The sequence below is a fragment of the Panulirus ornatus genome, chromosome 9 (assembly GCF_036320965.1).
Source record: "Panulirus ornatus isolate Po-2019 chromosome 9, ASM3632096v1, whole genome shotgun sequence".
NCBI classification, from domain to species: Eukaryota; Metazoa; Arthropoda; class Malacostraca; order Decapoda; family Palinuridae; genus Panulirus; species Panulirus ornatus.
In genome coordinates, this window is record NC_092232.1 from 32031157 (window position 1) to 32043765 (window position 12609).

General features: G+C 42.7%; 1 protein-coding gene across 3 annotated transcripts in view; it reads left to right on the plus strand.

Annotated features, from left to right (window-relative positions):
- The window catches only part of skd (mediator complex subunit skuld), a 722241-nt gene that overhangs the window by 560036 nt on the left and 149596 nt on the right, over positions 1 to 12609 (plus strand). For all 3 annotated transcript variants that reach the window (XM_071664981.1, XM_071664980.1, XM_071664979.1), the window contains one exon: positions 11671 to 11889. In XM_071664981.1, coding sequence (XP_071521082.1) covers positions 11671 to 11889 — 219 coding nt within the window. The remainder of the gene's footprint in view (positions 1 to 11670; positions 11890 to 12609) is intronic.

Sequence of the window (12609 nt, forward strand, 5' to 3'; positions counted from 1 at the left end):
TCCCACCACTCACTACCCTTTCTAATCAACCCACCTCCCACGCTTCTCATGCCACAAGCATCTTTTGCACAATCCATCACTGATTCCCTAAATACATCCCATTCCTCCCCCACTCCCCTTACTTCCATTGTTCTCACCTTTTTCCATTCTGTACTCAGTCTCTCCTGGTACTTCCTCACACAAGTCTCCTTCCCAAGCTCGCTTACTCTCACCACCCTCTTCACCCCAACATTTACTCTTCTTTTCTGAAAACCCATACAAATCTTCACCTTAGCCTCCACAAGATAATGATCAGACATCCCTCCAGTAGCACCTCTCAGCACATTTACATCCAAAAGTCTCTCTTTCGCGCGCCTGTCAATTAACACGTAATCCAATAACGCTCTCTGGCCATCTCTCCTACTTACATACGTATACTTATGTATATCTCGCTTTTTAAACCAGGTATTCCCAATCACCAGTCCTTTTTCAGCACATAAATCTACAAGCTCTTCACCATTTCCATTTACAACACTGAACACCCCATGTATACCAATTATTCCCTCAACTGCCACATTACTCACCTTTGCATTCAAATCACCCATCACTATAACCCGGTCGCGTGCATCAAAACCACTAACACACTCATTCAGCTGCTTCCAAAACACTTTCCTCACATGATCTTTCTTCTCATGCCCAGGTGCATATGCACCAATAATCACCCATCTCTCTCCATCAACTTTCAGTTTTACCCATATCAATCGAGAATTTACTTTCTTACATTCTATCACATACTCCCACAACTCCTGATTCAGGAGTACTGCTACTCCTTCCCTTGCTCTTGTCCTCTCACTAACCTCTGACTTTACTCCCAAGACATTCCGAAACCACTCTTCCCCTTTACCCCTGAGCTTCGTTTCACTCAGAGCCAAAACATCCAGGTTCCTTTCCTCAAACATATTACCTATCTCTCCTTTTTTCACATCTTGGTTACATCCACACACATTTAGACACCCCAATCTGAGTCTACGAGGAGGATGAGCACTCCCCGCGTGACTCCTGTTTCCCATTTTTTTTTTAGAAAGTTAAGAATACAAGGAGGGGAGGATTTCTGGCCCCCCGCTCCGGTGGGGGAGGGGGCGAAAATCCTGGGAGCCTTGAAGAATGTGTGGAAGTCGAGAACATTATCTCGGAAAGCAAAAATGGGTATGTTTGAAGGAATAGTGGTTCCAACAATGTTGTATGGTTGCGAGGCGTGGGCTATGGATAGAGTTGTGCGCAGGAGGGTGGATGTGCTGGAAATGAGATGTTTGAGGACAATGTGTGGTGTGAGGTGGTTTGATCGAGTAAGTAATGTAAGGGTAAGAGAGATGTGTGGAAATAAAAAGATCGTGGTTGAGAGAGCAGAAGAGGGTGTTTTGAAATGGTTTGGGCACATGGAGAGAATGTGTGAGGAAAGATTGACCAAGAGGATATATATTTCGGAGGTGGAGGGAACGAGGAGAAGTGGGAGACCAAATTGGAGGTGGAAAGATGGAGTGAAAAAGATTTTGTGTGATCGGGGCCTGAACATGCAGGAGGGTGAAAGGCGGGCAAGGAATAGAGTGAATTGGATCGATGTGGTATACCGGGGTTGACGTGCTGTCAGTGGATTGAATCAGGGCATGTGAAGCGTCTGGGGTAAACCATGGAAAGCTGTGTAGGGCCTGGATGTGGAAAGGGAGCTGTGGTTTCAGGCTTTATTGCATGACAGCTAGAGACTGAGTGTGAATGAATGAGGCCTTTGTTGTCTTTTCCTAGCACTACCCTGCACACATGAGGGGGGAGGGGGATGGTATTCCATGTGTGGCGAGCTGGCGATGGGAATGAATAAAGGCAGACAGTGTGAATTGTGTGCATGGGTATATATGTATGTGTCTGTGTGTGTATATATATGTGTACATTGAGATGTATAGGTATATATATTTGCGTGTGTGGACGTGTATGTATATACATGTGTATGGGGGTAGGTTCGGCCATTTCTTTTTGTCTGTTTCCTTGCGCTCCCTCGCAAACGCGGGAGACAGCGACAAAGCAAAAAAGAAATAAAATGAATAAAAAAAAAATGAGAGGGGAGGATTTCCGGCCCCCCGCTCCCTTCCCTTTTAGTCGCCTTCTACGATACATAGGGAATACGTGGGAAGTATTCTTTCTCCCCTATCCCCAGGGATAATAGTAATAGTGATAATGATAATGATAATGTTGGGTAGACATAGTTGTTAGGAACAATAAGTTGGTGCTTTTGGATACACTGCATTGGAGTTGTATTTTGCCAGTAGTGTGTTAAGAGTGAGGCATTAATGTTGGGAAGCGGCACTGGAGTTCACCAGTTATGGAGACTATTACCACAGGCACCCCCTTGAGGGAGTTCCTAGAGGGAATGTATGTCAGCCTGAAAATGGCTTGCTGTGAGAGGCAGTTTGATTATATTAAGAATGAAAGTGTAAGAGAGAGGTGTGGTAATAAGCCCAGTCTAATTGGAAAGGCTGACTATGGTGTGCTGAAATGGTTAAGACACATGGAGAGGATGGGCAGAGAAAGACTTCAGAAATTGTCAGATAAAGAGGGAACAAGAAGGGAAAGATGAAGGAGGCAGGATGATGAAATGAGAGGTTTTGTTGTGTCAAAACCTCTACATTCAGAAGGTCGGAGAGTATGTGTAGGATACAGCTATTTGGTGTGATGATGTATATAGGGGTCAACTTGTCTGTGGCCTGAACCAGGAATAGTCTGTAGGGTTTGACTAGATAGTGGGCACTGGCTTCAGTACATTATGGATGACATATAGAGTGTGAATGTGTGCAAGAGGGGCTGTTGTTGATTTTATGTCTTTAAAAACATTTCAACTCTTGCTACTTACTGTACTTTTAATGTATTATATTGACTGAGGTAACAGTAGGTGATTACACAAAATTTGAAGTGCTGGGAGATGTACTGACCACCATTATGTACATACAGTGCTCAATTTTGGAACCTGCTGATTTTTGGAAAGCCAGATTTGAGATGTTGACCTTATGTTGTATTATCGTACGAGATTTTTTTCATTCTGGTTTGCCATTTCCCATGTTAACAAGGTAGCACTGGACACCGATGGAGAATGCCTCATTTTTAACATCTAGTCTCAAGCTGTTGTGTGTAATGCACCAAAACCACACTGTCTTATCCACAACCAAGCCCCACAAACCTTTCCTGTGGTTTCCTCAGACTGCTTCATATTCCCTGTTTCAGTCTACTGACAGCAATTCACCTTTATACCACAGCACTCCAATTCTCTGTAGCCCTTGCACACCTTTCACCCTCATGCACGTTCAGGCCTCAAGCATTTATAATATTTTTTTTACTCCACCCTTCTATCTCTAATTTAGTCTCTCCCTTTTCCATTTGCCCTCCATTATACACATGTATCCTGTTTGTCATCCTTTCCTTACCCATTCTCTCCCTATGTCCAAAGCATTCCAGCACACCCTCCTCAGCTCTCTCTCCCACATTTTCCTTATTACCACTCCTCTTGTACCTCAATTACTTATGCAATCAAACCACCTCACTTTACATATTGTTCTCATACACTTCATTTCCAACACCTCCACCCTTCTTTACACATCCTCATGTATAACCCATGCCTTGCATCTGTACGTCATTGGGATTACTATATCTTCAGACATACTTATTTTTACCCTCCCAGATATAGACGTCTTTCCACACACTCCTCAGTGCTCTCAATGCTCTCAGAACCTTGCCCATCCTATGACTCACTTCCTCTCTCATAGTTCCATTCGCTGCTATGTCCACTACCAGGTATCTAAAGCACTGCTCTTCCTTCAGATTTTCTGCTCTCAAACTCATTCCCCAGCTAACCTGTTTCTCTGCCCTGCTAAACCCAACAATCATCCCACCACTCACTACCCTTACTAATCTGCCCACCTCCCACGCTTCTCATGCCACAAGCATCTTGTGCGCAAGCCATCACTGCTTCCTTAAATACATCCCATTCCTCCCCCACTCCCCTTACTTCCTTTGTTCTCACCTTTTTCCATTCTGCTCTCAGTCTCTACTGGTACTTCCTCACACTAGTCTCCTTCCCAAGCTCACTTACTCTCACCACTCTCTTCACCCCAACATTCTCTCTTCTTTTCTGAAAACCCCTACATATCTTCACCTTTGGCTCCACAAGATAATGATCAGACATCCCTCCAGTTGCACCTCTCAGCACATTAACATCCAAAAGTCTCTCTTTTGCTCACCTATCAATTAACACGTAATCCAATAATGCTCTCTGGCCATCTCTCCTGCTGACATACATATACTTATGTATATCTCTCTTTTTAAACCAGGTATTCCCAATCATCAGTCCTTTTTTTTTAGTTTTCCAAAAGAAGGAACAGAGAAGGGGGCCAGGTGAGATATTCCGTCAAAGGCCCAGTCCTCTGTTCTTAACGCTACCTCGCTATTGCGGGAAATGGCGAATAGTAGTATGTATGTATGATGATTTTTTTTTTCCCGCTGTCTCCCGCGTTTGCGAGGTAGCGCAAGGAAACAGACGCAAGAAATGGCCCAACCCACCCCCATACACATGTATATACATACACATCCACACACGCAAATATACATACCTACACAGCTTTCAATGGTTTACCCCAGACGCTTCACATGCCCTGATTCAATCCACTGACAGCACGTCAACCCTGGTATACCACATCGATCCAATTCACTCTATTCCTTGCCCGCCTTTCACCCTCCTGCATGTTCAGGCCCCGATCACACAAAATCTTTTTCACTCCATCTTTCCACCTCCAATTTGGTCTCCCACTTCTCCTCATTCCCTCCACCTCCGACACATATATCCTCTTGGTCAATCTTTCCTCACTCATTCTCTCCATGTGCCCAAACCATTTCAAAACACCCTCTTCTGCTCTCTCAACCACACTCTTTTTATTTCCACACATCTCTCTTACCCTTACGTTACTTACTCGATCAAACCACCTCTCACCACACATTGTCCTCAAACATCTCATTTCCAGCACATCCATCCTCCTGCGCACAACTCTATCCATAGCCCACGCCTCGCAGCCATACAACATTGTTGGAACCACTACTCCTTCAAACATACCCATTTTTGCTTTCCGAGATAATGTTCTCAACTTCCACACATTCTTCAAGGCTCCCAGGATTTTCGCCCCCTCCCCCACCCTATGATCCACTTCCGCTTCCATGGTTCCATCCGCTGCCAGATCCACTCCCAGATATCTAAAACACTTTACTTCCTCCAGTTTTTCTCCATTCAAACTCACCTCCCAATTGACTTGACCCTCAACCCTACTGTACCTAATAACCTTGCTCTTATTCACATTTACTCTTAACTTTCTTCTTTCACACACTTTACCAAACTCAGTCACCAGCTTCTGCAGTTTCTCACATGAATCAGCCACCAGCGCTGTATCATCAGCGAACAACAACTGACTCACTTCCCAAGCTCTCTCATCCCCAACAGACTTCATACTTGCCCCTCTTTCCAAAACTCTTGCATTCACCTCCCTAACAACCCCATCCATAAACAAATTAAACAACCATGGAGACATCACACCCCCCTGCCGCAAACCTACATTCACTGAGAACCAATCACTTTCCTCTCTTCCTACATGTACACATGCCTTACATCCTCGATAAAAACTTTTCACTGCTTCTAACAACTTGCCTCCCACACCATATATTCTTAATACCTTCCACAGAGCATCTCTATCAACTCTATCATATGCCTTCTCCAGATCCATAAATGCTACATACAAATCCATTTGCTTTTCTAAGTATTTCTCACATACATTCTTCAAAGCAAACACTTGATCCACACATCCTCTACCACTTCTGAAAGCACACTGCTCTTCATGTGAGAAACTGCAGAAGCTGGTGACTGAGTTTGGTAAAGTGTGTGAAAGAAGAAAGTTAAGAGTAAATGTGAATAAGAGCAAGGTTATTAGGTACAGTAGGGTTGAGGGTCAAGTCAATTGGGAGGTGAGTTTGAATGGAGAAAAACTGGAGGAAGTGAAGTGTTTTAGATATCTGGGAGTGGATCTGGCACCGGATGGAACCATGGAAGCGGAAGTGTATCATAGGGTGGGGGAGGGGGCGAAAATTCTGGGAGCCTTGAAGAATGTGTGGAAGTCGAGAACATTATCTCGGAAAGCAAAAATGGGTATGTTTGAAGGAATAGTGGTTCCAACAATGTTGTATGGTTGCGAGGCGTGGGCTATGGATAGAGTTGTGCGCAGGAGGATGGATGTGCTGGAAATGAGATGTTTGAGGACAATGTGTGGTGTGAGGTGGTTTGATCGAGTAAGTAACGTAAGGGTAAGAGAGATGTGTGGAAATAAAAAGATCGTGGTTGAGAGAGCAGAAGAGGGTGTTTTGAAATGGTTTGGGCACATGGAGAGAATGAGTGAGGAAAGATTGACCAAGAGGATATATGTGTCGCAGGTGGAGGGAACGAGGAGAAGAGGGAGACCAAATTGGAGGTGGAAAGATGGAGTGAAAAAGATTTTGTGTGATCGGGGCCTGAACATGCAGGAGGGTGAAAGGAGGGCAAGGAATAGAGTGAATTGGATCGATGTGGTATACCAGGGTTGACGTGCTGTCAGTGGATTGAATCAAGGCATGTGAAGCGTCTGGGGTAAACCACGGAAAGCTGTGTAGGTATGTATATTTGCGTGTGTGGATGTATGTATATACATGTGTATGGGGGGGGGGTTGGGCCATTTTATTTCGTCTGTTTCCTTGCGCTACCTCGCAAACGCGACAGGACAAAGTATAAAAAAAAAAAAAATATATATATATATATATATATATATATATATATATATATATATATATATGAGAAGAAAGATCATGAGAGGCAAGTGTTTTGGGAGCAGCTAAATGAGTGTGTTAGCGGTTTTGATGCACGAGACCGGGTTATAGTGATGGGTGATTTGAATGCAAAGGTGAGTAGTGTGGCAGTTGAGGGAAAAATTGGTATGCATGGGGTGTTCAGTGTTGTAAATGGAAATGGTGAAGAGCTTGTAGATTTATGTGCTGAAAAAGGACTGATGATTGGGAATACCTGGTTTAAAAAGCGAGATATACATAAGTATACTTATGTAAGTAGGAGAGATGGCCAGAGAGCGTTATTGGATTACGTGTTAATTGACAGGCGTGCGAAAGAGAGACTTTTGGATGTCAATGTGCTGAGAGGTGCAACTGGAGGGATGTCTGATCATTATCTTGTGGAGGCTAAGGTGAAGATTAGTATGGGTTTTCAGAAAAGAAGAGTGAATGTTGGGGTGAAGAAGGTGGTGAGAGTAAGTGAGCTTGGGAAGGAGACCTGTGTGAAGAAGTATCAGGAGAGACTGTGTACAGAATGGAAAAAGGTGAGAACAATGGAAGTAAGGGGAGTGGGGGAGGAATGGGATGTATTTAGGGAATCAGTGATGGATTGCGCAAAAGATGCTTGTGGCATGAGAAGAGTGGGAGGTGGGCTGTTTAGAAAGGGTAGTGAGTGGTGGGATGAAGAAGTAAGAGTATTAGTGAAAGAGAAGAGAGAGGCATTTGGACGATTTTTGCAGGGAAAAAATGCAATTGAGTGGGAGAAGTATAAAAGAAAGAGACAGGAGGTCAAGAGAAAGGTGCAAGAGGTGAAAAAAAGGGTAAATGAGAGTTGGGGTGAGAGACTATCAGTAAATTTTAGGGAGAATAAAAAGATGTTCTGGAAGGAGGTAAATAGGGTGCGTAAGACAAGGGAGCAAATGGGAACTTCAGTGAAGGGCGTAAATGGGGAGGTGATAACAAGTAGTGGTGATGTGAGAAGGAGATGGAATGAGTATTTTGAAGGTTTGTTGAATGTGTCTGATGACAGAGTAGCAGATATAGGGTGTTTGGGTCGAGGTGGTGTGCAAAGTGAGAGGGTTAGGGAAAATGATTTGGTAAACAGAGAAGAGGTAGTAAAAGCTTTGCGGAAGATGAAAGCCGGCAAGGCAGCAGGTTTGGATGGTATTGCAGTGGAATTTATTAAAAAAGGGGGTGACTGTATTGTTGACTGGTTGGTAAGGTTATTTAATGTATGTATGACTCATGGTGAGGTGCCTGAGGATTGGCGGAATGCGTGCATAGTGCCATTGTACAAAGGCAAAGGGGATAAGAGTGAGTGCTCAAATTACAGAGGTATAAGTTTGTTGAGTATTCCTGGTAAATTATATGGGAGGGTATTGATTGAAAGGGTGAAGGCATGTACAGAGCATCAGATTGGGGAAGAGCAGTGTGGTTTCAGAAGTGGTAGAGGTTGTGTGGATCAGGTGTTTGCTTTGAAGAATGTATGTGAGAAATACTTAGAAAAGCAAATGGATTTGTATGTAGCATTTATGGATCTGGAGAAGGCATATGATAGAGTTGATAGAGATGCTCTGTGGAAGGTATTAAGAATATATGGTGTGGGAGGCAAGTTGTTAGAAGCAGTGAAAAGTTTTTATCGAGGATGTAAGGCATGTGTACGTGTAGGAAGAGAGGAAAGTGATTGGTTCTCAGTGAATGTAGGTTTGCGGCAGGGGTGTGTGATGTCTCCATGGTTGTTTAATTTGTTTATGGATGGGGTTGTTAGGGAGGTAAATGCAAGAGTCTTGGAAAGAGGGGCAAGTATGAAGTCTGTTGGGGATGAGAGAGCTTGGGAAGTGAGTCAGTTGTTGTTCGCTGATGACACAGCGCTGGTGGCGGATTCATGTGAGAAACTGCAGAAGCTGGTGACGGAGTTTGGTAAAGTGTGTGGAAGAAGAAAGTTAAGAGTAAATGTGAATAAGAGCAAGGTTATTAGGTACAGTAGGGTTGAGGGTCAAGTCAATTGGGAGGTGAGTTTGAATGGTGAAAAACTGGAGGAAGTGAAGTGTTTTAGATATCTGGGAGTGGATCTGTCAGCGGATGGAACCATGGAAGCGGAAGTGGATCATAGGGTGGGGGAGGGGGCGAAAATTTTGGGAGCCTTGAAAAATGTGTGGAAGTCGAGAACATTATCCCGGAAAGCAAAAATGGGTATGTTTGAAGGAATAGTAGTTCCAACAATGTTGTATGGTTGCGAGGCGTGGGCTATGGATAGAGTTGTGCGCAGGAGGATGGATGTGCTGGAAATGAGATGTTTGAGGACAATGTGTGGTGTGAGGTGGTTTGATCGAGTAAGTAACGTAAGGGTAAGAGAGATGTGTGGAAATAGAAAGAGCGTGGTTGAGAGAGCAGAAGAGGGTGTTTTAAAATGGTTTGGGCACATGGAGAGAATGAGTGAGGAAAGATTGACCAAGAGGATATATGTGTCGGAGGTGGAGGGAACGAGGAGAAGAGGGAGACCAAATTGGAGGTGGAAAGATGGAGTGAAAAAGATTTTGTGTGATCGGGGCCTGAACATGCAGGAGGGTGAAAGGAGGGCAAGGAATAGAGTGAATTGGAGCGATGTGGTATACAGGGGTTGACGTGCTGTCAGTGGATTGAATCAAGGCATGTGAAGCGTCCGGGGTAAACCATGGAAAGCTGTATAGGTATGTATATTTGTGTGTGTGGACGTGTGTATGTACATGTGTATGGGGGGGGTTGGGCCATTTCTTTCGTCTGTTTCCTTGCGCTACCTCGCAAACGCGGGAGACAGCGACAAAGTATAAAAAAAAAAAAAAAAAAAAAAAAAAAATATATATATATATATATATACGTAGATGCTCTCTGACATATATCCAAGCTCTGTTCTGACCGACTAGCTGTATCTCGAAATGGACGTAAGTCATACGTATGTCTGCGTGGCATGTAGAATTTGTGCCTGAACAGCATTCTTATATCCAACTCAGTTTTTATCATTATTATCTCATTTTTTATTAAACAGCTTTATTTTCTGATTCTGTAGTTTCTTTTTACCTATTATTTAAGATTCTTTATTTCACAGATTGATTTATCCAAACTTCCAGTGAACTTTTTGGCAATTCCTTCGTCAGCACTTGCTGCTTCACCTGTAACTTGAATGTTGTGCAAATTATATCTTCTTTTAAATATATTTGTAGGTAGCATTTATATATCTGGAGAAGGCATATAATAGGGTTGATAGATGCTTTCTTGAAGGTATTAAAAGTATATGGTGTGGGAGGTGAGTTGCTAGAAACAGTGAGAAGTTTTCACCAATGATGCAAGGCTTGTGTATGAGTGGAAAGAGAGGAGAGTGATTGGTTCCCAGCGAATGTCAATGTGCAGCAGGGATGTGTGATGTCTCCATGGTTGTTTAATTTGTTTATGGATGGGGTGGTTAGGGAGTTGAATGCAAAAGTTTTGGAGAGAGGGGTGAGTATGCAGTCTATTGCAGATAAGAGGTCCTGGGAAATGAGTCATTTGTTTTTTGCCGATGATATGGCTCTATTGCCTGATTCGAGTGAGAAACTGCAGAAGTTGGTGACTGAGTGTGGTAAAGTATATGAAAGGGCAAAGTTGAGAGTAAATGTGAATAAGAGCAAGGTTATTAGGTTCAGTAAGGTTCAGGGACAAGTTATTTAAGATGTAAGTTTGAATGGAGAAAAATTGAAGTGTTTTAGATATCTGGGAGTAGACTTAGCAGCGAATGAAACCATGGGAGTGGAAGTGAGTCATAGGGTGGGGAGGGGGCAAAGGTTCCTGGAGCATTGAAGAATGTGACGAAAGAAAGAACGTTATCTTAATGAGCAAAAATGGGTATACTAAAAGAAATAGTAGTTCCAACAATATTATAAGGTTGCGAGGTATGGGCTATAGATAGGGTTGCATGGAGGAGGGTGGATTTGTTGGGAATGAAATGTAGGAGGACAATGTGTGTTGTGAGGTGGTTTGGTTAAGTAATGAAAAGGTAAGAGAGATGTGTGGAAATAAAAAGTGTGGTTGAGAGAGCAGAAGAGGGTGTGTTGAATTGGTTTGGACATATGGAGAGAATGAGTGAGGAAAGAATGACAAAGAGGATATATTTGTCAGAGGTGGAGGGAACAAGGAGAAGGGGGAGACCAAATTGGAGTTGGAAGGATGGAGTGAAAAAGATTTTGAGTGATCGGGGCCTGAGCATACAGGAATGTGGGAGGCTTGCAAGGAATATAGTGAATTGGAATTATGTGGTATACTGGGGTGGACATGCTGTCAATGGATTGAACCAGGGCATGTGAAATGTCTTGGGTAAACCATGGAAAGGTCTGTGGGGCCTGGATGTGGAAAGGGAGCTGTGGTTTAGGTGCATTACACATGTCAGCTAGAGACTGAATGTGAAGGATCATGGCCTTTTTTGTCTGTTTTCTTGGTGCTACCTCGCTGAAGCTGGGGGCAACGATGCCTAGAGTTAGGCATGTTTGCCATTTCCCAGCTCTTTGGGTTTGGATTCGTAATCTTCAAAGTTGCATTTGATAAGATTTTCATACTATTACTAACTTGATCAACCCTGTGCAAGTGGATATTTAGTTTTTAGATAAAAAGATAACTGTGTAGATGAATTAACCCTTGACGAGATTGTCATTCCTTCAGTGACTTTAGTAACTAATCTGACACATTGGTACTGATCTTATAGAATCCCGAGTCTGAGAGGACTGACTCTACTCTGTTTCCATGTATTAAATGTTTTACACTGACTTTATGCAAAACATTTTTATTTTGTAGGTGTGCCGACACTGGTTAGCACCTCACCTAGCAACACTGACAATGGATAAGAGTCTCTTTGAGGTGCATGGATCAAGCAAAGCTAGTGAAAGGCAAGCACCTTCACCAATGCCTCCACCGTCGTCAGAAAATATTGTTAGTACCAACACCTCCACAGTTCCCACTCAAAATACTGAACCAGAAGCAATGTATTCATCATCTTCAACTGTCTCCAATTCAGTAAGTATTTTTTTTTATTATTATTTTAAGTCATTCTGTCATGTTTTTGTCATTACATGAGAATTATTCAGTTTCTGTTGTAGATACTCATGTATAGATCAAGATTTTATGACCAAATTGTTATGCATACCAAATTGTTATGCAGTAAGTGGAGTGCAGTTTCACAAGTAACATTTTTGAGGGGTTAGAGTATAGGTCTCGAGTGTAGTGGACCCTCATCATATCATGAGAATGGAACCTAGAATTATCACAAATGTTCAAGGAAACACTTATGGAAATTTAGGAAAATGTAATACGTATCTCAAAGTACATAAATAATACTAAAACATGACAAAATGATCTTGAATAAGTGGTCATTTGTTTTTTAATACAAAATACTTGAATAAGGATCTTGGTGATGTGAATGTTAAATCTAATATTTTGGTTTCTTCGGACAATATTTTTATATGCCACACCTCTGAACATGTGATTGGAGGTGGTGATGGTGTTTGATTTGATTCATTTGGTCAAATTAGTACTTACCCATATACATCTGGAATGTATTACCTATATTCATGGGTGAAAATAATGGATTAAGAGTAAGATACACAGCATATCCACAAAACCACATAATGATGGGTCGGGGGAGGGAGTAAGGAGCTTATGTTAAGCATCGGTTTGCTTAGGGTATACATGAGATAAATGGAACAGTCTCGATTCATTTGGCTGCAAGTTGGGGAA